We start from the raw sequence: 26,162 nt of genomic DNA on the forward strand, positions 1-26,162 counted from the left end.
AAAAACAATGGGTTTTAACCTATTTTTTGAAAAAGTAATCAAAGTATTTTTACACTGGAAAGTGACACTGTCAAAAGCACATCTTAGAGAAATAATGCTAGGAGTGATGCAGAGTATAAATGTGAAGGAAGGAGACCAGTTATAATATGCCAAACAGTAATTTATGACAATCGACAATATATAGGAGAACCAAAATAGAACATTTGATTAAAGGAGACAGATTTGGGAAATATTTTGGCTGATTCTGGATGTAGAATCATCTAAAATATTGGGGGTAAGATTTGGTGTTTGAAGATGGGTATAGGACAAAAGAATCAAGAAACTATTAGAAAAATAGTCAATGCTTGAAAAGTTTATTAAATGCTCTTAATATATACATATTGTTTTTAAAATACATAACACATTTTAAATTTCCTGAATATTTAAAATATACATGTGTATAAACACACACACCCATACCACATACTGTCTAACTTGGTGTTTTGGTAGAAAAAGAGAACTAGTTTGGGGAGGACATGATGAATGAGGTTTTACACATACTGAGGTTTAAGAGTATCAGAATTTGGTGAAGAAATATGGCCTGGAACTAGATATCTAATATCGTTTGCATATAAATGTGGCTGAAACCATGATAATGATAAGATTAGCCATATAAGGAGCATAGAGCAAGAGAGTACAGGTCTCAAGTGTCCATTTATTTCATGAATACATAGTAAGCTCCAATATTGTGCTAGACTCTACTCAAAGTGATGGAAACATATCTAAAAGAAATAAATAGAAAAAGGGAGGGAGGAAAGAAGGAAATGGAAAAGGAAGGCAGGCAGGTAGGGCAGAAAGAAAAGGATAATAAAATCCCTCCTCATCACCATGAAGCTAACTTCCTTGCTTTCCACTGCAGATCAAAATCAGTAAATGAGTGATTTATCTAAGGATTATAAGAGAATAACTGCTATGTTGGAAAATGATATTTAAGGGGTAGGTGGAGAATAAGGAGTCAAGAAAGAGTAAAGGAGAGAAAACAAATTGGAAACAAATCAGTGGAAGTTGGAAGAAAAGGTGATCAAAGAGTGAATTGTAAATAATTCATTACTCTGCCTGGAGTCTCTTCCTCTAATCAATTCCATAGGCTGCTGCTAGATTTCTTTATCAAGCACTATTTTACCCACAAAAGGAAGCATTATAGTCTACCTACAACTAGATTACAATATAGATACAGAAGTAAGGTGACTACAGAAATACTACCCCTTCAATTCTACAAATGGCGTCTACACATTTTTAAACTTAACTTTTCCAACGTAAAATTCTCACACTATCAATATGTGATTACTAAGAACATGAAGGTGTATGACAGTATGATGCAAACTTAAGTAGAAACAGAGAAATGTAGCATATATTCCTTTTAGTTAAGTGTATATAAACTACTTAAGCCTATATATTTTATAAAGGTTAATTTCATGAGGTAAAGGGGAAACTATTATTAGAAAAATAGTCAATGCTTGAAAAGTTTCTTAAATGCTCTTAATATATACATATTGTTTTTAAAATACATATTTTAAATTTCCTGAATATTTAAAATATACACGTGTATAAACACACACACCCATATATGTGAGCAACACATTTATCACAAATAATAGAATTTAAATGTCAATTTCTTATTTGAATCCGAACTATTCTATAATTATGTCTCTACTGTAAGGAAAGATTTCCCTAAACCTATCATAACATCTTAATAGGTATGCATCTTTAAGGTGCTGTTTCAGATAAGTAAAGCAATTCTCGCTATAGACCAGATAAAGAAAAAATACTGTGTGTACTAACTACAGTATTTCATATTTCACAAGGTTCTAAGTAGAAAGTAAAACACAAATCACAATTATCAACACTGATTACCAGAACAAACCCAGAGTCAAGGCAATATGAGAACAGTAGGAAGCTTTAATAACTAATATATTTCTAGAAATGACAGTCTGCTTTCAATTGTTGTGTTCACATTAAACATTTAATAATAAATTAATGTAAAATATTACAAATATTAAAAATATCCTCTGAAATGATTAGTATTGTTAATCTTAAGGTTTTTTTTTTTTTAAGTTTCATTCATTTTTGAGAGAGAGAAAGTATGTGCGCATGCACAAGTGGGGGAGGGGCAGAGAGAGGGAGACACAGAATCCAAAGCAGGCTTCAGGTTCTGGGCTGTCAGTGCAAAACCCTAATGCAGGGTTCGAACCCACAAACGGTGAGATCATGAACTGAGCTGAAGTCAGATGCATAACTGACTGAACCACCGAGGTACCCCAATCTTAGGTTTTTAATATATATTATTTAACAGGATTTTAAATGAACCTATCAATAAGCCTAATTCATTAATTCATAGTTACAAAGCTGTGTTTAACAACCATAACTTCTTTTTCCTCATAACTAACAAGGTATGTTTTGTGCTTCTTAGTCTGTTTCTCTTTCCATATACTACTTTTTTTTTTTAATATATGTGTTTGTTGGATGAGGCTATAGTGAGTAAACTATCTACGGTATGGACATTTTAATATGCAGTGTACAGAGCTAACATGAAGAATTTGAGGGGCACCTGAGTGGCTCAGTTAAGCATCTAACTCTTGATTTCTGCTCAGATAATGACTTCACAGTTCCCGCGTTGGAGCCCCGTGTCAGGCTCTGCATTGACAGTGTGGAGCTTGTTTGGGATTCTCTCTCTCCCTCTCTCTCTACCCCTTCCCCATTCAAGCACATGGGTGCACACTCTCTCTCAAAATAAATAAATGAACTTAAAAAAAAAGAATTTGAGGCCACAGAGGAAAAAAAATTGACAATGTCTCACCTATTCTGCGACATTAAACTCTATCTCCATCTCCATTTATATCTAAATAAATACACACAACTCAAACTGACACCTTCTCTCTTGTCTTCCCTTCTGATTAGGCAAAGGACAGCTTATCTGGTAGGAACTCTTGTTTAAGGTAGAAAATAGCATATAGATTCACATCCACATCATTCATCTTTCAAGGTAATTAAACTAGTGGTAAACTATCCAGAACTTTCTGTTCTAAAAGGAATATACAAAAAACAAGTGGTTTCTCAGGATACGTTTGGGTAAAGTTTATAGGTGTAAAGTCAGGTCTGCAGTACTTACCTGTACCTACCTTTCAACATTTCCAGATATTTTTTCATTTAGGAACATGACCTAAGTCCCATTGGAACTGGTTCCTGAACCTACCAGCCTTTACTAGGCATTTATGCCTAACATACTCCCTCTGCCTTTCCCTCTTCTCAAATTTTTAACTCTCATAGCTTTTTTTGTACCCTTAAAAAATATGTAAACCAATTTCTCTGTTATACCATGAAACTTTTTCTGAATCTAATCAAAGGATACTGAAAAGCTCTCCTTCTTTTGAATTTCATAGCCCTTTGTGTGTCTCTCATTACCTAATACATTGTTCATTTACCATTTTTTTCCCAATCACTCCTGCTACATTGCAAACTCCTTTAGAGCAGGGATTTTTCAGCCAGAGGATGTAGTAAAAAAATGTTGAATAAATGTAATAGAGGTGAACTTAACATTGCTTTAGAATGCTCAGCATCTCATTAATGTAAAAGAATGACAGCAACTGCAAATCACAATCGTTACTGGCAAACTCATCCAACAAAGTACATTCTATTTAGGTTATTGGAATGCCATACTCTACAGAACTGTGGAGTCCTTGACCTAGAGTACCATCTCCCTTACCAGCCTCAAACACATTCAGTGAAACAATTAAAGCAACACTGCAGGCTATGAATGCACCACTATGCAACATCCTCCTGCCTGATCCGCTAATTCATGCCTTAGGATTTCAAAACTAAACATACAAGGCAAAAGTAAACGTACAAAGATAAAATGGTCATACCAATTACAGGTGGAAACATGTTTACAGGTCATAACAAGAAGTCATTTATTTCTTTACAATAACCATGAACTTCTAAGGTGGAAACAATAATCAGTATAACCTAGGACTAGCTTCATTTTAATTTATCTGCAGACTATTTTCAATGCCCCTAATACACTAATGTCACCATAGAGGCATCTCCATTTTTAAAGATTTAAATCAATAGCAACATATGAAATTCTCCCTAGGATGTGAATCCTTTCAGGGCAAAGATTCTGTAACTTTAATCTTTGTATCCCTGAACATAGTTCAGGATACATTGCCCAGGATAGAATAGTTGAGTAGTTACTCTTTAACTGCTCTCCAGATAAACACCCAACATTTAATAAGATGTCAAATTATTTAAACCAGCAAAACAAGAAAAAAAAAAAAAAAAAACCTTACATCTTCTTATATACGAAAAAGCCAATTTTTCATTATTTTATTCAAGAAAGCATATACTTGAAAATACACACACAGCTTTTACTCTCATATCAATATCAAAAAGTACTGAAATATATTTACCCATTATATGATTCAGACACACCGGCAAAAGGCTCATTTTCACAGTTGGCATAAACAAATACAAAATTCAGCACAAGCGCAACTAAAGATGTGAGCAAAGCAAACTTCATTGTGTTTTTACATGTCATTTTGAGTTTTGAAACAAATACACCACCTAAAATCTGACCAAGAGCAGCTCCAGGAATTAAAACAGCCCCTGATGAGAAAGAAGACACAGAGAGTGAGAATACAGGTGTATCAGTTACTCACATGACAAATTGGGAAACATCAAAAACAAGCACCAGTAGTGTTTTAACACATGAATGCTATCATGTGATTTATAATGTTTTGAATATTAAGATCAACAAATATTCTCTTTAGCTATACAGCCTCTGTATTTCGTGTTCATACAACAGACTGTCTATTAACAGAAAATCTGAAACTTTTATCAAAATCAGTAGTTTAAATTTCAAGAAGTGGTTATCCAAAATGATATATTATTCTAATAAAAATTTAATGTAGTAAAGTAAAATTATTAGATTAAATCTGAACAAAGAAAAAAATGGTTTACCTCCAAGGGTAGCTGCAAAGCTGGAAGACAATCCAAATTGATTTTCTATAAATTTAGGTAAAAATGTAGCAAATCCAGTAGTAAATAAGCCTTCTGAGGAAGTTGAAAAAACTAAACACACAAAGACAGTATTCCTCATCAAATTCTAAAGAAAAAATATAGTTCACCAAATGAATAAGTATGATTATACTGCAAAATGTAACATTAAAATGGCAGCATGATGAAATGGCAAATTTTTAATAAACACAGTATAACTATCTATAAAATTTCAGCATTTCCTCCAGCATAAAAATGATATATTAATAGCTTGATATATACAACATTGAGAAAATTTATATGTGGAGCACCTAGAGAATTGACAGGTGATTGATTCAACAGTAGGGTGACTGTGTCTTTATCATATGCAAAGGATGGGATAAAGGAGGTAAAAGCCAGGTTGGAAAGGTTTTCTCCAGTATATGATAAACTTCCATACGTTAAATCTACCTCTTGTCTGATGTTTTGAATTCCCATGTCTACTAAATGAAGAACTTGGTTATAAACACAGATGAGAATGGTCTCTTAGTATCAAATTTGTATTGTTCCATGAGTAAAGGACTCACTAGTTAAGAAACTTAGATAGTTATAGAGTTCAGCAATTTTAAATAGGTGGATACACTGCTGGACTTCTCAGAATTTTAAACTATCAGAGGAGAGTACAGAGATTAATTAATCTAATATATCTGCCCACAAAGTGAAAGCCAAATTATACTTCTGGAATATTAAGTGAAAAAAAGATTTAATTAAATCAAGCAAAATACACACACTCACAACCACTCACAGGAGTCATGAAGAGGCAAGGCAAGAGAGTTAGAAGTCAGATCCAGATGATCTAACTTAAGAATAATAGTAGTGACAAAAAAGAGAAAAGTACCTGAATCAAAACATTCAATAATTTTAAAAAATAATAATGGCAGAAAACATTTAAATCTTCAGGTTTAAAAAGATAATGGATTTCTAGCAAGAATTAATGGGGGAAAAAAAAAACACATACTTAGGCATAACCTAATATAGTGCCTGAAATCAAAGATAGATGGAAATAAAAATGAATCATACTAACTTGGATGGAACTTCTCAACCACAACACATTTAACTAGAAAAGAGTAAGATAACATCCACAGAATTCTGGGACTAAAAGAGTATGATCAGAAAAGGTCAATTTAGTCAGAAATATCATTCAGTATTCAAGGATACTTAGATGCTACTCTGTCTGAGGAAAACTAGCAATAAAATACTGAATCCAGAGGGATCTGAATCAGAATTGAGACCTCAAAGCATGAAACCATAAGAATAAAAAAAAAGCAGTAATATACATAAAAATGGTAATATACATAACAATTTATAAAATAAATAGAAATATATGACATAGAACATAACTATTACAAAAGAAAATCGTTGTTGGGATTAAAAATCATGAACAATGTCATAAAAACACAAGAATGTGCCTGCATGGGAGGGAATAGAGTTAAAAGGTAAGATAAATCAATTAAAAACATTTCAGGCTTTCATTTAAGGAGGAAAATGAAAATGATTGAGAAAGAAATAATTTCAAATCTTGAAAAGGTAAAATTACAAACTCCTGTATGTACAAAACTTTTATGATGCTAAATGAAAGAATGTTTTTCTGTGCAAATACAACAGAACAGACCATAACACTTGTTTCTTTAATCTCAAATTCAAACCAAGTAACCACTAACTGCCACCTATTTCACAAGGGAAAAATACTGGTTAGACATTCTCTAATGTATATTTATAATTTAGTGATAACTGATCTATTACTTAAAGGAAGTGGCATGGAATAATGAACTATAGTGCTAAAGAGAAACCACTGAATATTGATATTGTCATTAAGACAACTCATGTTCTTTCAACCATTCTATCCTGGAATAGTTCTCATTTACTCAAAGCATAATAAAATTAAATCTGAGGAGTTATTTATTTATAAGAGCTAGAATTATAATAAGTAAGCAAAAATGCATTGTGAAAATATGTATATATATACTTATTTATATGTATATATAATATACATATCTACCTACATATGTGGAGGAGGGTGTGTGTGTGTGTGTGTGTGTGTGTGTGTGTGTGTGAGAGAGAGAGAGAGAGAGAGAGAGAGAGAGCGAGCACAAGCATGTATGTGTATAGTGTTATTTTACCTTTAGGGCAGCTGGAAAATCTTTAAAGCTTGTTCCAAAACTCTCCTCGGTGTCTTTTAAGGAACTACTCTTATCCTGGTGAGTCTGGGAAATTCTTTCACCTTGAATTTTTGCTGTACCTAAAAAAACAGTAAATGTACTTCTTCTATCACTTCATTCTTCATTTTTTTAATGCTTACTTTTCATTTTTTTTTAACTTTATTCTGAAGTTAGTTAACCTACAGTGCAGTCTTGGGTTCAGGAGTAGAACCCAGCAATTCATCACTTACATATAACACCCAGTGCTCATTCCAACAAGTGCCTTCCTTAATGCCCATCACCCATTTATCCCGCCTGCCCCACCCCCATCAACCCTTAGTTTGTGCTCTGTATTTAAGAGTCTCTTATGGTTTGCCTCCCTCTGTTTTTACCTTATTTTTCCTTCCCTTCCCCTATGATCATCTCTTAATTTTCTCAAATTCCACATGAGTGAAATCATGTGATATCTGTCTTTCTCTGACTGACTTATTTCGCATAATACCCTCCAGTTTCATCCATGTTGTTGCAAATGGCAACATTTCATTCTTTTTCATCCCTGAGTAGTATTCCATTCCAGTGTGTATGTGTGTGTGTGTGTGCGTGTGTGTGTACATTGTATGTGTGTACATTGTGTGTGTGTGTGTGTGTGTGTGTGTGTGTGTATATATATATATATATATATGCATACCTACATACCACATCTTCTTAATCTATTCATCAGTTGATGTACTTTAGGGCTCTTTCCAAACTTTGGCTATTGTTGACAGTACTACTATAAACATTGGGGTGCATGTGCCCCTTCAAATCAGCATTTTTGTATCCTTTGGATAAATTCCTAGTAGTGCAATTGCTGGGTTGTAGGGGAATTCTGTTTTAATTTTTTTGAGGAACCTCCACACTGTTTTCCAGAGTGGCTGCACCAGTTTGCATTCCCACCAACAGTGCAACAGGTTCCCCTTTCTCCCTATCCTTGCCAATACTTCTTTCTTGTTTTGTTAATTTTAGCCATTCTGACTGGTGTGAGGTTGTATCTAATTGTGGTTTTTATTTGTATTTTCCTGATGATGAGTGCTTTTAAGCATCTTTTCAGGTATCTGTTTGCCATCTGGATGTCTTCTTTGGAAAACTGTTTATTCGCCCCATTTTTTCACTAGATTATTTGTTTTTGGGGTGTTGAGTTTGGAAATGCTTACTTTTTAACTGACACACACTTCTACAAGTTTATAAAACCATAACATAAGAAGCCAGTTCCTCTGTTAACAAAATCCACAAACATTTACGTATATAATTTTTTCTGAGAGCTAGAATTATTACTATCAGCTAAGGGAGTTCCAACCAGTCTAAAAATTAAGATGAGACAATTCTGTTCCAACGACATATTTATCCTCTTTATTTATAAATATCTCTTAGGGGCGCCTGGGTGGCTCAGTCAGTTAAGTGGCCGACTTCAACTCAGGTCATGATCTCACAGCCCGTGAGTTCGAGCCCCGCGTTGGGCTCTGTGCTGACAGCTCAGAGCCTGGAGCCTGTTTCGGATTCTGTGTCTCCCTCTCTCTGACCCTCCCCCATTCATGCTCTGTCTCTCTCAGTCTCAAAAATAAATAAACATTAAAAAATAAAATAAAATAAAAAAATAAAAATATCTCTTAAATTCTTTTCTTCTTTCTGAATGGTTCTCTTTTTCATCCATTATATATTAAACAATGTATGTTCGAGGTTCTTTTCTTTTACTCTCTTAAGTTCTTTTTTTTTTCATTTTTTTAATGTTTATTTTTGAGAGAGAAAGAGAGACAGAGCACGAGTGGAGGGAGGGCAGAGACAGAGGGAGACATAGAATCCGAAGCAGGCTCCAGGCTCTGAGCTGTCAGCACAGAGCCCGACATGGGGCTTGAACCCACGAACTGTGAGATCATGACCTGAGCTGAAGTCGTACGCTTAACCGACTGAGCCACCCAGGTGCCCCTACTCTTTTTAATTCTAACATGCTTCACAGATGAAGTATTTACCATGTATTATCATGTCTCTTTGATTTTTAATAATGGTACTGTGAATAAATCTGAGAAAACAGTCAATACATGGAATTATAAGTTGGATGGCCCGGGGTAGACAGGAATCAGTGAGACCAACTACTTCCACTCTGCCAACTTTCCTTTTGCCATTCCTAAAGTTAATCATCTACCTTTTACATGTAATAGAAACAACTATTTAATCTTCAGCCTAGAGAAAAATACTTTTATAGATAATTTGAACTACATGATTATATAAAAGCAAAGTTTTCCAGAGAAGGGGAATGGATGGATATTCTTTTCTATTAATCTTTTCTTTTTGGACAAACTGTCTAATATTGAAATATGGTGAAAAATGAGTATACTACAGCATTACTTTTATGACAATTGGAAAAAAAGTACTTGTTCTCTCATCAACAAATAACATCAATGATTTAAGGCAGATTAATTATTGGGTAGTGAGTAACTGAATACAAACTAATAGTTTGAAAGATACTTGTACTTTGCATATACATAAGGCAAGATTCCAGACAACACACAGGAAACAAATTTAGTTAAGTATATAGTAAGAAAGTGCCTATGTACAGTTTTATTGATTTTATTACCTGGAAATAAAGGAAAACCATAAGTATTAAGATTGCTACCCAGTATTTCCTAAAGACAAATGTTCAAAAGTTTGCATAGGCAGACAACTGAAATTCTATAGAACAATGAATTTTCTAGGGTTCTTATCAACTATACAAAAAGCAACAGTTGGCCTAGAATTGGAATAAAACTCTTTGATTTTAACAAAAATGAATACCTGGTAAATGTTTTGGGAAGCATAAAAAAGGAATTATCAAAGACCAAGCAAAGAGCCAACACAGAAGAAATCCAATCCACCATGCCCCCAGCCATCGTGGATCATCTTCAGTAATATCTATGCTATACGACAGAAAAACAAAATGTAAAAGTCAACTTTACCTTGTTCACTAAAATTTAGTTATGATAACTATACTTTGTAATTCAAGTACATATATAGGGGAATATTATTACAACATTCAACATTTAAAGCAGAGTCACTGTGATGAATCAGACAACAGAAAGCAGGCATAAATGAAAACTATAATAATGGTTTACAAAGTATATCAAAATGGCACTATGACATAAAAGTGTAAAATATTTAAGAGTAAATATATATATGCTAAATATCTGAAAGCATACATAGAATTTCTAAACTACCTAACTTGGCTAAGTTTTTCTTCTCAACTATATTGAATACATCTTATAACAAATTACTGATCTGTGTTAAAAGCACATACACTGTGTCTTAAGGCATTCACTTAAACATAAAATTCGTTTTATTTATTTATTTATTGAGGTGTAACTGGCATACAATATTATATTAGTTTCAGGTATACAATATAATGTGATATTACCATATATTATAAAATGATCACATTAAGTCTAACATCTTAGCTGCAGAAGTATTTTTCTTGTTTTGAGAACTTACAAGATTTACTGTCTTAGCAACTTTCCAATATTCAGTACAGTATTACTAACTATAGTCATCGTGTTGTATATTACATCCCATGACTCATTTATTTTATAACTGTAAGCTTGTACCTTTTGACTCCCTTTACCCATTTCACCCATCCCCCACCTATAACATATAACATATCCAAATGGTAGCCACAAATTTGTTCTCTGTATCTATGGGCTTATTTTTTTGTTTGTTTGGTTGTTCTTTTTTTTTAGATTTTACATATATATGAAATCATATAGTATTTGTCTTTCTCTGTCCGACTGTAAAGTTCTTCTTAATTTCTTAAGTTTTATAACAGTTCCCATCATTTTAGATCAAGATATTTCTGGGGCTCCTGGGTGGCTCAGTCAATTGAAGGTCCAACTCTTGATCTCAGCTCAGGCCTTGATCTCAGAGTCATGAGTTCAAGCCCCACACTGGGCTCCATGCTGGGCATGGAGCCTACTTAAAAAAAAAAAAAAAAGGTTTCCCCCCAAACACACCATTACTACAACTCATGTAATTCTCCACTGAAATTTAAAACCTTTCTTAAAAACCCAGATCTCTGTTTCAAGGACTTCATCTGCACATCTTCTTATATAGTTTCTAAAAATTAACCTGGGACTAACAGCTCAAAGAGCAAATCACATATCCACGAGCACATTTTCTATTCATTACTCACAGTCACACAAAGGATTGCACAGTTTTGATTCCTAGTGGTAAAATGAGAAAATATGGACTCACCAAAGGTTACTGACTTCTCTATATTCCGGAAAAAGAGACGGTAACTCAGTGGTTAAAAGGAAGATTTGGGAGTCAAAGGTCTACCTGGATTTATGTCTTAGCCACTTAACAACCTCTGTATATCAACTACCTTATAGGATTACTAAGAGAATTAAATGAAGAAGTATGTAAAATAATGTAACACACAAAACCTATAAAAAACTATAGAAAATAGTATGGGATAAATAAATATTACCTCTTATTATCCTCTATGGCCAGAGCTGAAACCACACAATTGCAATTCTTATGACCATATCAAAGCTACTACAGCACTTAGTTTGAGAATCATAGACTTTTGAGACTTTTCAGGCTATCTACATCCAGCTAAATCTACTAAAAGCACAACTAATTTTGATTAAATTCTTCATTCTGAGCAATGCATGAAGTCCTAGAGGTGTATTTTGAAAATTTTCAGATGACTATTAAGCATCCTTATTTATGAATAAATTTATTACACTAAGGGGTGGTATGGCATTAATTCATGAAGTGCAGATAAAGTATTATATAAATATTGTGTGTATTCAGTTCTGTTTCCTGAAAAATCCCTCTCTGAGGAAATTCTTTGAAAACGTTCTATGATGTTAACATTATTAAAATAAAATAAACATATAAAAGAAAAAGAGATGTCGCCTTGCCTTTGTCCCATGTTCACATCAATGTACATGCTTAGCAGCTGTCCTCCCAACACATAACCAATAGCAGGGCCTAATACTGACATAGAATAGCCAATTCCTGGAAGAACAAAGACATTGAAGATAGTCAACTGTACAATGGTGCTTTGAAAAGCTTACAGCAGTGAAGACAAATATTTTACACTAGAAAAATCATGAAACGATTAGAATTACACCAAAATTACATATTTTCAGTAAAAAAATACCATTGAATAGTACTTGTCAAGTCAAACAGCTTAAAAAATATTTTAAAAATAAACATAAAACATTTTAAATATAAATATTTATGTAATTCAGTGTATAAATTGTTAAGACTGCAATAATTGCAATAAATCTAACAACTATAAATTCATGGAAAGTTACATTACGTTACTTGGTGGCAGAGGTAGTGTATCTACTACTACCCTTTGTGGATGGTGAGATTAGCTACTGTTCACAATTCTTATGGAAAAAATGATGTGAAATGAGAAGCCTTTTCTATTGTGTAGACACTCCAAAAGCAAACTGTATTTTGCACTACAGCAGCTGATTTTAAAACCTGGATCTGGTCATTAGTCTGTTTCATAAAAGTAAGCCATTAATTTAAATTCCTGCACTTAGTGAATCTTCCACTTAAACTTGCAGCAGAATTAAACTAACCTTATTTCTCTGATACTTAGATTTTTGCCATACATAACATTTAAATTTTTACCAAAAAAGATGTGTACATTAGTATCTTCATATATTACCACTTTCTAAATTTTTTATTAATTGCTGAGATTCTCATTCTCATATACAAAAGAACAAAATATAACATATCCAAAACTAAGCATGTGTCAATGGCAAAAATGACTTATATACTTGACCAAGTCTCCAAAGTAGAAGCCATGCAAGATGATCTGGAAACATATAAGAATTCTGAAGGACCAGAGTCAAGATTCTGAAGAGGGACATCTAAAAAAAATGGGACTGATTTTTTTCCTACATATAGTGGCTGATTCTACAAGAGACACTGGGGGTTAGCAATCCTTGGTAGTGTCTGGGAAGGAGGGAAACCAAAGTTGTAGTTCAGGGCCCCTAACTTGGAAGTTATTAACTTCCTCTACCCTACATTTTACATTGGCACCTAGGAGGCTATACTGTAAAAGTAAGGGTGAATTACAAATAGACTTGCTCACAAAGTAAATACAGCTTTGCTTCAAATAAACTCAACCTGCGAAGTCAGATAAAGGGCATCCCAGACTGCAGTGTTCTCAAATATATCAGAGATTGGGAGTTTATTAAAAGACAGAGTGGGGTCTGGAGAAAAGTGGTACAAGTATAAAACACCTTTGTCAAAGTGAAATGAAAGAGATCCACAACAGATTCCTCAGAACTGAAGATTACCAACTGGAAAATACAATTAAGTCAGTAAATATTTATCGAGAAGCACAAAAAATAAAAACAAAGGATAAAAAATACAGAAAAGAGTAAGAGATGAAGAATGCGTTAAAAAAAAAAAAAGGCTTAGCATACATGTAATTGGAGTTCTAGGAGAGGAGATAATAGGAAAGAAGTTATATTTAAATAAATAATTATAGGAAATATCCTAAAGCCAATGAAAGTACAAAACAACATGTAAATCCAAAACATGTAAATCCAAGTCATATAAATCCAAAACAAGTTAAATAAAAGGAATTTTGCACCTATACACATCATATAAGTAAAACTGAAGAAAATCATATCAAACAGAAAAATCTTAAAAATGCAAACATATATAAGAAACATTGGAAGTGAAAAGACAAAGAAACAGTATTTTTAAAGTACTGAAAAAAAAAAATCAACGGTCAACTAGTTATCTATTCCCAGTGAAAATATTTATCAGGGAAAAGCGTTAAAAAAAATTTTTACTTAAAGAGTTCTAGAACCTTTGTGATAAACAGGAATGTGATAAAAATATCAATTAATTTCAGAATTTCATAATCTCAAGTTTGCATATAAGGTCATTAGTAGATGAACAGTAAAGGATATTGATAAAAGGAGGAAATTGATAAAAGCGAAGAAATGAAATAATAAACATTAAATTATCAAAAAGAAAAAAGGCTAAGAAATAAGAACATAGAGCAAATATGTTTTGCACATGTTAAGATGAAATATTTAAACACAAAATAACATTAAATGAATTAAAAAGTTGGAATTAAAGAACAAAGATTGTTAACCCAATGAAAGCATCAAAGAAATAAGGGAATAAAGGGTGATTGGCCTGGAAAAGATTCTAAGGACTGAGAAGTTACATTAACTACTTTTTTTAATTCACTCTAAAAGGTAGCAAATTTTGATTGTTTTCTTTTTGCCCCTTTTTGCCTTGTTATGTATAAAATTTGTTTCTTAGAATAATGTATGCTACCAAAAATAGATACTGTTTTAAAAGAAAGAAAGAATGGAGGAAGATTTTGGAAATGGGGAAATAAAAAGAGATAAAAAGCATAAAAAAGGAAGTTTTTCACACAACAAAACTTAAATACCCACTAAAAAATACTGGTTATCTGAAATTGAAAAAAAAATCAGGTATATAAGATACTATAATTAAGTGTTCATATTTTCCTTAACGTAAAGAGATAAAATGTGCTTCCCAGTTTTGTTACTTCTGTTGTTTTCCTTTGCTCTCAAAAATTACCGTTTGATAAATTCCTACAGTATAAGAAAGAGTTAACATAGCAGGCCTGTGACTGTTAACTTTAGAAAGACCTGTCTGCAAGGCTGGCCCTTGGCTGGCATTTGGGATTTATTTAACTGTCCAGAAGGATGCCACCATTCCCTAACTAATTAGGGTGCCTGCCTGACTGCACCTACACTGTACAAACAATATTGTTTTGCTGACCACTTGTATTCCTTTTAAAAGTCTAGAACTTTTAATACATGCAAGGCAAAGGGTCCCTACATGATCAACCCCCAATAAAATCCTTGGACATTGAACCTCTAATGAACTTAACTGGTAGAAAACATTTCAAACTCCTTGCTGGCAGAATCAATTGTGAACTGTCTGGCTCCACTAGGAGGAAGCTAAATCTTCGAAACTTGTACCTGGTTTTTGTCTGTACTTTTCCCTTTGCTGATTTTCCTTGGCATCCCTCCCTGTAATAATTCACAGCTATGAATATGATTATATGCTAAGTCCAGCAAGTCCTCCCAGAGATTTATCAAATCTGGGACAGTCCTGTGGGCCTCCACTCTACCTACCGTGTTTAAATAATTTTTGAAAAACTTCCTAATTTTGTGTTACTAACACATGAAGATTAAAACTGTTTTATGAGAATTATTGATCAGAAGAGGACTTCAGAAAGGAAATATGCTAAACTGAGAGAGTGAAAAGCATCATTACTAGCTAATTGAAATAAAAGCATTACTAATTAGTAAATGAAAGAGAAGCTATACAGATCAGCTAGAACTTGTAGAGAGAGACAATGAGACTTTGCAGAGAGACCAACACAAAACAAGTAGAGAAAACAACTAGAAGTGTAGTGGTTTTCATATTAAGGAAGAGCCTAAGTAGGTTTAATAGTCTCCATCAGGGCTGCTTTGAACATACTTGACTTCCAGTTACTATAGCAATAAGTTCTTGTTATACACTGAATGTTTGTGTCCCCTCAAATTCCTATGTTTAAACCTGGGATGTAGGTTTCCAGTGTGATGGTAGGAGGTGAGATGTTTGGAACTGATTATGTCATGAGAGCGGAGCCTTCACAAATTGGATTAGTGCCCTTCTAAGAAGATGCCCCAGAAAGCCCTTTCTTACCTGCCATGTGAGAACACAAGAAAAAGATGGCTGTCTATGAACCAGGAAATGGGCCTCACCAGATCCTGAAACTGTGGGTACCCTGATCTTAGACTTTCCAGCCTCCAGGACCATGAGAAATAAATTTCTGTTGTTTACAAGCCAACCAGTGTATGGTATTCTGTTACAGCAGATTAAAAGAACTAAGGCAGCCCCCTATATTAGAATAAGAAACTGATAAGATGAAAACTTACAGAATGTGAAACACATTAATTTGATGTAAGGCCACACACAGCCTAGTAAACTCTACCTTACAAGAATATCACAGAAGAAATTTAAGAGAAACTTACGCTACCAAAAATTAGGTTCAGCACCGCCTTTCCCCTCACCGCCCCTCCCCCAGCCACCAACCCAGAATTGAGCCACACATAACCAGGATTAGTCTGAAATGAAAAGTCCACAGAGTTCTGGGTAGTGGTTTCTTTTGTTGACTCTAGTTAAGTCCATAAAAGATTTAGTAAATCAGGTAGAATGGCCAACTCAATCTCCCCACCCTGTGTAATTAACCTGGAATTCAATTAATCCAGACAGCCTACTGCTTGGATGGCAGTTCTAGGAGGGCTGGCATGCCCGGAACAGGATATAGAGCAGGATGTCAACAAAACTCATAACCACATTCAACTGAAGGACATGTGTCAGTAAACAATCAAAAAGAGTAATATTGCTCTATCTAATATTTATGGAAATTGAATAGAAATGCCTATGAAATTACAACTTTTCATAAGCATTATGTTATGCTTTTACTTATCAATTTAAAAAGCAATGAAATGATACTGAAACATTTATTTTATAGAGAAAACTTACCTATGTAAAGAGAAGATTTGTGTGTGGGCACAGAATCATCAATAAAAGCTGTTCCCAGGGTATAAAGAGGAGTTCCTCCTATTCCCAGCAAGAGTTGTCCCAAGATGAAAACATACAAGTAGTTAGAAAGTGAAGAACTTGAAGAGGTACAACTGGTTCCATTCCTTGTTGCTGAGCAAGTATCTTTGGGGCAAAAAAATTAAATTGTGAATTTACAGAAATTTAATTTATCTATCTGTCTTTATAAATCAGACTTGCCTAACATAACCTTCTTAATTTCTTTCAATCACTTCACTTTATTTTTAAAATACAAATATTACTAAAGAACATTTATTAAATATTATGTTAAAATATAGAAAACAGAACAAAACTGAGAAACATTACTTTAAAAATCATAATTCACAAAGTTTGGGGTAAATTAATGTAAACACAATTGAAGCATGTGGTGCCAGGGAAGGAGTTTTCAAATTAAGAAAAGAAAAAACAAACAAACAAACAAAAAAATTAGCCTTTATTTTTCTTTCCAAGTTATAATACAGTATGAGAACCATAATGAATTCATCAATCAATACCTTAAACACATGTGAAAAGTACACTTAGGTTATAGTATATTTTGGCTAAAACAGTAATTTCTCAATGTTTACAGCAAAGCCATAATATTTGAAGTTATGTCTAATTCTTTATTGTAGCTTCAACTATTTTATTAAATTTATTTTTTGAAGCAAGCTTTGGCTCTAGAGGATATTCTTCTGAATATCATCAAAGGAAAAATGCTTATCTTTAAGATTTGATTAAAATCTTAAAAATCACAAAGACCGGATATTATAGTAAATCTAGATTTCCTAAACTCACTGGATAATATTAATGAGCAATGATGCTTGTTAAAAATACATTCCCAGCCCAGGACACCTGGGTGGCTCAGGTTGTTAAGCATCTGGCTCTTGATTTAGGCTCAGGTCATGATCTCACAGTCATGGGATCCAACCTTGCATAGGGCTCCCCATTGAGTGTAGAGCCTGCCTGGTCTCTCTCCTTCTCTCTCTACCCTTTCCCTTCTCATGCACTCTCTAAATAAATAAATAAATAAACATTAAAAATACATACACTCCCAGCCCTTTCCCTTTGAATCTGGTGTAATATCTAGGAATCTGCATTTTAACAATGGCCTTAGCTAATTCTATTTTCACTTCCTTAATATCAGATCAAGATTACTTCCAGAATGATGTAAGACCCCCAAAGCACCAATCCTGAAGATTCTTTAACTGATTCATGGCCATCAAACTTTCAGATGCAAATTTTATGTATAAAATATTTTATTTTATTTACTTATTTATTTATTATTTATTATTTATTTATTTATATTTGACAGAGAGAGAGAGAGAGAGAGAGAGAGAGAGAACGTGCACACAAGTGCGGAGAGGAGCAGAGGAAGAGAGAGAGAGAGAGTCTTAAGCAGGCTCCATTCTCAGCTTGGAACCTGACCATGGAGCTTTATCTTACAACTCTGGGATCATGAGAGAAGCCAAAATCAAGAGTCAGATGTCAACCGACTGAGCCACCCAGGTGCACAAAATACTTATTTTTTTTAATGTAAAATATACACTATAATTTTGTACATATTCAGATTATAAGAGGTTGATGAATATTCAGGCCGATAATTTGTATCTATAACTGGGCTAAATCTGCATTATTTGTGTTACCTCCTTTGCCATGTCAGATATTTGAACTGTGATTTCTGGTTCCATCATTCACTTTCTTGAAGGTAGTAGATTAGACTAAGAATAATCTCATTATTTGATACATTGCAAAATTGAACATACAGGTATTTCTTATTTTTCATATTTTTTTATGATAGGTAAATATATTTTTTACTAATCTGTAGGTATTTTGACCATGTGAGTATTCTCTGGGGTTTTGGTGTTTGTTTTTTTCTAGAAGAAGTAATACACGAAGTTTCAACATGTTTGTTTAAATGAATTTTATTTTTTAAATTTTTTTTTCAACGTTTTTTATTTATTTTTGGGACAGAGAGAGACAGAGCATGAACGGGGGAGGGGCAGAGAGAGAGGGAGACACAGAATCGGAAACAGGCTCCAGGCTCTGAGCCATCAGCCCAGAGCCCGACGCGGGGCTCGAACTCACGGACCGCGAGATCGTGACCTGGCTGAAGTCGGATGCTTAACTGACTGCGCCACCCAGGCGCCCCTGTTTAAGTGAATTTTAAATACCACAGAAGATCAAGAGAAAGAAAAAATTCTCCCTTCCCCCACCTGTCTCCACTTTATGATCTTCCATGTAACTCGGAGGGAGGTAATGACCTTTGTTAACAGCTCTTTTTATTTTTTTCAGACACTTTCTCACATATTCACATGTTTCCTAACCATTTACTGTTTTTACACAAGTACAGTCATACTAAACATACTACACCTATACTCAACAACTTCCAATTTTCACTTACATCCTGGACATCTTTGAAATTTAACTGTATTTAAATTTCTTTGTTGGTACTGTCATAACATTCCATAGCATAAATGTCTTCTAATGTATCTACTTAATCCACAATTTACACTTAAAAATTAATAATTAATAACACATACTGGGGCACCTGGGTGGCTCATTCGGTTAAGCGTCCAACATCAGCTCAGGTCATGATCTCGCAGTTCATGAGTTCAGTTCCATATCACACTGTCGGCTGTCAGCACAGAGCCTGCTACAGATTCTCTGTCTCCCTCCCTCCCTCTCTGCCCTCCCCTGCTCACACATGCTCTCTCTCTCTCACTCAACCCGAGTTTCTTTTTTTATTTTCAATGTTTATTTATTTTGAGAGAGAGAGCGTGCACACCCGTGGACATGCGTACCCCTCCCCCCCACACACACACACATGTGCATTGGGGAGGGGCAAAGAGAGGGAGAGAGAGAAGCCCAAGCAGGCTCCAGGCTGTCAGTGCAGAGCCCGATACAGAGCTCAGTTTCATGAACCATGAAATCATGACCTGTGCCGAAACCATCAACTGAGCCACCGTCCAGGTACCCCAAGAGTTGCTTTTCAAATGGAGAACACTGTAAGCAGACAAAAGTGTGGTCTTACGACAAAAACCTAGAGGCCTCACTGTGGAGGCCTGTCAGAGGCTCCCTACATCCTCCCTGTCTGCTAAAAACGATACCTATACGTGCTGCAAGAACTTACCTTGTTTAAGTTCCTAGTCAATTCTGGCAACCTTAGACATTACCTAATAAATACATTACATTAATGTATACAAATGAGGTAGGTGAGGTCTCCTAAATCCCAAAAAGTATACCAAGGGCTATTCAAGTGCAGAATGTACAAGGTGCAAAGTGGATACCACAACATGGTCCAGGCCCTACTGTCATGGTAAGCTGCTGATGTCTTTGTGGCTTTTCTCTAGCATACATATACTTTACTAAGGCTTCTAAAATATTTCAACTAACCAAGTCTAATTAGCTTAATACCATCAGTATGAAGTTCAGCATGACGTTCTATGGGATAGTATTATGATCACAGTACCTCCAGACCAGAGTTTCTCAACCTTGGCACTAGTGACATTTGGTGCTAGATAATTCCTTAATGTGGCAGGGGCTCTCCTCTAGGCTTTGTGGGATGTCTATCGGTGTCCCTGACCTCTACCCAGTGAGGCCAGTAGCACCCACCAATTCAGTCATAACAATCAAAAATGTTTCTAGAAATAGAAAATTGGCCTCAATTCACAACCACTGCTCCAGATCACATTATACCAAAGAGCAAGACGACATATGTAGTAATCATATAAGAGAGTGGTGGTGTATTCTTGTTCCTCCACAGAAAAGCAAGCTATCTTGATTATCTGTGCAGTTGAAAAGTGAAAGAAAATATTTGCCATATCAAGAAATACATATAAGATGTCAGGCTCTATGTTGATTTGCTCCAGAAAAGGTATCAAATCTGGAAACGTGGCTAGTAGTATTATGTTTACTTTATGATTTAAAGTAATAAAAAATAAAATCAAAATAAAGTTATAATTAGTATTATGTTTACAGTGATCTAAAGTCATTTTCCATGACTTTCCCCTACATTTACACCAAATTCATAAAAAAAGTGAGAATGTGGTAGGAATCACCACACCTACAACTTTCAGATCTTTGATGGTATCACTAAACTTCTTAATTCCCTTAAGGAATAGTATTACTTCTGGTTTACTATCTCATTTAGGGGCTTCTAATTATTTCTTCCTACCATAAGATCACTCAATCCACAGGTCAGATAATCAATGTGGGGATTCTACCAGTTAGTGTATCTATTACCTTTCTACATCCTAAGACTAGAGACAATTACAGGATGAGGATCTCACTGTGAAGGCAGTTTTGGACCAAGTCTATCATTGGACCTCTATTAAGTCCCATTCTTAACAGTGGAGCATGGCACTATTCTAGAACTCCAGAGATCAGATCAGTTCAGAGCCATTACCTAATCACCTCCAGTGAGTATGAATACTGCTGTTCCCCTTCAACACTGGATAAGAGGCTTTAGGATGGGTTAGGGCAAGAGAAAGCATCATATACTTCTGGCTTTGTTGTAAAACTCTTCAAAGAGATCTAGCCTCCCTCTCAATAATGAACTCTGTGTCTGTAAACTAGATTAGGTCTGGGAATTGGTAAAAGGGTTGTGAAGCCCTACAGTATTGACTCAGATTGGGTTTCTTCCCATGAGACTTAGAATTTTCCCACTTATATATGTCAACTCAGTCTCTGAAACTTGTAATGGGGATTGGAGCCAACCTTGCCTCTGAAAGTCAGCATATCCCCTTAGCTTCTATCTCTCTAGGATCTGGATGGGCAAATGAAGAATATCCAGTACAACTTATAAACTACAGGTCTTTCTATATTTGTAAAAAGCAAGGGTTACAATAAGAATATAAGATTCAATTAAATTTCATGGCAAAAACCCTGGGTGTTAATTCAATTTATTAAACACTGACAGAGTAGGTAATATTTTAGCTACTGAAAAAGATGAATTATGATCCCTGCATTCTCCCCAGAATTCAGTCTAATGTAGTAACAGTGGTAATTAATACTATAAAAATTAAAGCCTGACAAATACAAAATTTATATGCTCGAAATATTATAGTAATAAAAATAGACAAAAGAAAATTAAGCATAAATGCCAAAAAATGAACAGGAAATATCAGAATTTAACAAATTAATATGAAGAATGGATAGAAATCATAGATTAAAGATAGCAATAAGTGAAATTTAAGTGAAAGTAAATAACATTAGGACTGGAGAATATACTTCAGTTTGAAGTAACCAGAATTCTGTCACAAAGATTGTATCCTGAAAAATGTCATATTTAGCAAAAACAAAAGACCAATATGTCCTCTTCTTAATACCACTGAGTCAATTTTAAAAATTCAGACAAAAGGTAAAATAGTTTTTATTATAGCAACTTATTAACTGCTTTTATAAAATTGAAATTGTAAACATGACCAGATTGATAAGAAAATGGAGATAATAGGAAATACAATCTCTGAAAAGAAAATGGCATGGCTATAGATAATTTTTCAATAAAGAAGTGTTTTTCACATTATGCCCAAGGACCCCATGAACAATTTAGTTCTATTCAAGATCCTTAGAATTATTGCAAGAAAGAAATACAGTAAGTTTGTTTATTCATTAACTTTCTGAAACAGTTCCTTCCTCCCTTCTTCCCTTTCATGTGGCAGGCTCTCTTGTGCATTATAGGATGTCCCTTTCCTTATTCAACAAATATCTGCTGTCTACCGTATGCCAAATGATATGCTGAACAATGGTGCGAGCTTGTGCTGAGACTCTTTTTAAGTAACATAATTTAATATCCTACAGAGCTTTACGGGACATTGCCTTTCTGCCTCTTCCAATAACCCACATAACTGACAGTAATGACATTATGGGTGGCCAGTGGATATCTGCCAAGTATTTTGGATGGACTGAAAGGGAACAGTAAGATTAGAACTTTAGAGTTGGAAGAGACAACTGCTTCACATTCAAATCGTATAAAAGGTAAAATTCAGAAGGCCTTTGTGAGCAACAAAGATCAATTAAAACAGACTGTGACATGGATAAAAACAAGGCTCTGGCCCCATTGTTGATATCATTAAATGGATTAATGTGGCACAAGGAAATACTTTTAATTGGAAAATACAGCCTACATAAAAGTACCTAAGGGTATGACTCTCCCATTAGTCTGACAGGCTTACTTAAGTCCAGAGAGAGGCATGAGTTTAAGAAAGATACACTCTATAACAAAACTAAAAGTGTGGTTATTGGCACATATACCTGAATCAATTAGATAAGAAACTAGTTTGAAACCATTACGTCGTACCAAATGAACCACCAGCCCCTTCTCAGAAAGATTATGACTGAATGAGTATTAAAATGACCCTTAGTCCCAAATTTTATAGGTAAGAAACCGGATGACACAGATTCTAACCACCCAAGGAGTATATTCTCCATTTGCCACCTTCAAATATAGCCAAAGATGAGAAAAAGGACCAAGAGAGAACACTGAGCCCCTCCCAAGAAGGAGGTTTACTCAAGGAACAAGCATAACATCTTCCCAGTGGGATTTTAGGATTTCTCTGAACTAATGACATCTATGTATTTTCCCCTTTCCAACCAGTAATGATTACTGTGACAAATACATTTCTTACATGTTTGGGGTATTAAAGGGGGGGAAAAAACAGACACTGCTAATGCTAATGGGAATATAAAGAGTCAAAATTCAAAATGTGTCACAGACTTAAATGGAAAATGGAAAACTATAACACTTTTTGAAATAAAAAAAGTAGATAATCTTTAGGATCTAGGACTAGGCAAAGAATTCTTAAACTTGACAACAGAAACATAGAAAGAAAAACTGACAAACTAAACATCAAAATTAAAAACTTTTGTTCTTGTGAAGAACCCTGTTAAAGTAGGAAAAGACAAACTATACATTGGATGAAAATATTTGCAAATCACCTATCTGACAAAGACCTACGACTTAGGATACATAAGTAACTTTTAAAATTTAACAGTAAAATATAAACAATCCAGTTAGAAAATAGGCAAAAACATAAACAGACATTACACTAAAGATAAGCAGATGGCAAAGGAGCACAAGCAAAGATGCCCAATATCATTAGCCATTAGGAAAATGCAAGTTAAGGCCACAGTGAGATTTTATTGCAACCTATCAGAATGGCTAAAATAAAAAAATAATACAGCACCAAATGATGGCAAGGATGAGATCACTCATACATTGCTGATGGGCTATAAAATGGTACAGTCACTCTGGAAAACAGTTTAACAGTTCTCAAATAAATAAATAAATAAATAAATAAATAAAATGACATAGAACTACCACATGACCCAACTGTTTCACTCCTGGGCACCCATCCCAGAGAAATGAGAACTATGTTCACACAAAAATAGGTACAAATGTTCACAACTTTGTCAGAGCCAAAAAACAGATGAACTCAGATGATCTTTTTTTTTTTTTTTTTTTATAAATTTTTTTTTTTTTTCAACGTTTATTTATTTTTGGGACAGAGAGAGACAGAGCATGAACGGGGGAGGGGCAGAGAGAGAGGGAGACACAGAATCGGAAACAGGCTCCAGGCTCTGAGCAGTCAGCACAGAGCCCGACGCGGGGCTCGGACTCACGGACGGTGAGATCGTGACCTGGCTGAAGTCGGACGCTTAACCGACTGCGCCACCCAGGCGCCCCACTCAGATGATCTTTAATAGGTGAATGGTTAAACAAACCATGCATGGTACATTCATACCCCGAAATACTTAGTAATCAGCAATAAAAGGAATTAACAATTGACAAACACAACCCAGATGAGTTTTTAGAGAATTATTCTGAGTGCAAAAAGCTAATTCCAAAATGCTAAATTCTGTAAAATGATCAAACGGTAGTAAAATCTTTAAACAAAAATATGTAATCAGGGGGGCACATGGGTGGCTCAGTAGGTTAAGTGTCTGACTCTTAGTTTGGGCTCAGGTCATGATCTCATGGTTCATTAGATCAAGCTCCACAGCAGGGTCTGCAGTGCTGAGCCTGCTTAAGATTCTTTCTCTCTCTGCCCCTCCCCTATTCATATATACACATGCACTCTCTTTCAAAATAAACAAAAAAACAACCATTAAAAAGACAGTTATCATGACGTAGTTTATAATATGAAAAATTTTCAAATATAAATATTCAACTCTATGAGAATGGTTAAAATTTTACATGGAATGTTACTTAAGAATAAGAATGCTCAAAGGTTGCAAACTATACACAGTATTATATTAACTCTTCAAGAAATAGGCACACTAAAACATTAACTAACATAGTCCCAAAGTTGTTTCCCTTGAGAAAAAAAAAAAATAAAGAATTGGGTTTTTTTCTCTATTTCTTAGTATTATCCAAATTATCTGCAGTGACCAATAGAACTTCTCTAACCAGAAAAATATGCTAATAAAAAAAAAGAGGACTGATTAATAAGTTATCTATGAAATGAATATAAAAAGATAAATACTCTGCAACTATTTTTAATATATAATAACTAATATATATTCTTAAAGAAAAAGTAGATATCTATAAATTCAAAATGTTTCCTTAAAAAGTACATTTGAATGCATATGGGTAAATGTGATGTAAGATGTATGAATATTAAGTGTGTGGATGTGGTTTATGCATGAGTGTGTGTTGACAGTGTAATGTAAATGTGTGTATTATGTGTGAATGTGAATACATGTATAAATGTATATATATTAAAAAGGCGAAACAATATTAACAGTGGGTAATCTAGGTTCTGGTACGAAAAATTTTTTATTTCCTTCCTTTTTTGTTCCATTTATTCCATTTTTTTCCTTTTATTCCATTTCTTTTTGTTTTTGTTTTTGTTTTGATCTTCTGAATGGCTTGCCAAGGATGCATGATGTTTAAAATTAGATAAAAATTAAAGATATTTAAAAGGGGTATTTCGACTATTTAAAAGCTAATATTTTGGTATACTATTTTGAGTGAATCCAATTAAGATGAGCTACACCAAATAAATCTATTTTCTTATCTCCTAAGAATATAATCCTGGACACTTGTCTAATTAAAACCCTCTCTAATACATGATTTTGGAGGTATTAAGCCAGACTTTGGATATACATCGATATCAAGTGACACCAACAACAACAACAAAAAAATAGCTACCGTATTGAAAGATTTTTACTTGTTCATAGGATTTTGTATCTACCATTGCCAATAACTAAACAAACCAAGATAGGTAGTTTTTTATATTAATATAGCTGTTACTTAATTAAGATGAACATCATTATTATTCATTGCTACTAATTAACGAGCACTTACCATGCACCAGGCACTGCCTATCACTGTAT

At 34.2% G+C, this 26,162-nt stretch overlaps 1 protein-coding gene across 16 annotated transcripts in view; it reads right to left on the minus strand.

Moving 5' to 3' along the window:
* Window positions 1–26,162, minus strand: part of SLCO4C1 (solute carrier organic anion transporter family member 4C1) — a 113,068-nt gene that overhangs the window by 75,358 nt on the left and 11,548 nt on the right. For 15 of the 16 annotated variants that reach the window (XM_030325661.1, XM_030325654.1, XM_030325647.1 and 12 more), the window contains exons 3-8: window positions 16,770–16,952; window positions 12,137–12,233; window positions 10,017–10,138; window positions 7,191–7,309; window positions 4,996–5,140; window positions 4,446–4,641 (exon numbers count right to left, since the gene is read on the minus strand). In XM_030325661.1, coding sequence (XP_030181521.1) covers window positions 4,446–4,641; window positions 4,996–5,140; window positions 7,191–7,309; window positions 10,017–10,138; window positions 12,137–12,233; window positions 16,770–16,952 — 862 coding nt within the window. The remainder of the gene's footprint in view (window positions 1–4,445; window positions 4,642–4,995; window positions 5,141–7,190; window positions 7,310–10,016; window positions 10,139–12,136; window positions 12,234–16,769; window positions 16,953–26,162) is intronic. The other variant, XM_030325789.1, reaches the window with a different exon arrangement.

The sequence above is a fragment of the Lynx canadensis genome, chromosome A1, assembly GCF_007474595.2.
Source record: "Lynx canadensis isolate LIC74 chromosome A1, mLynCan4.pri.v2, whole genome shotgun sequence".
Taxonomy (NCBI): Eukaryota; Metazoa; Chordata; class Mammalia; order Carnivora; family Felidae; genus Lynx; species Lynx canadensis.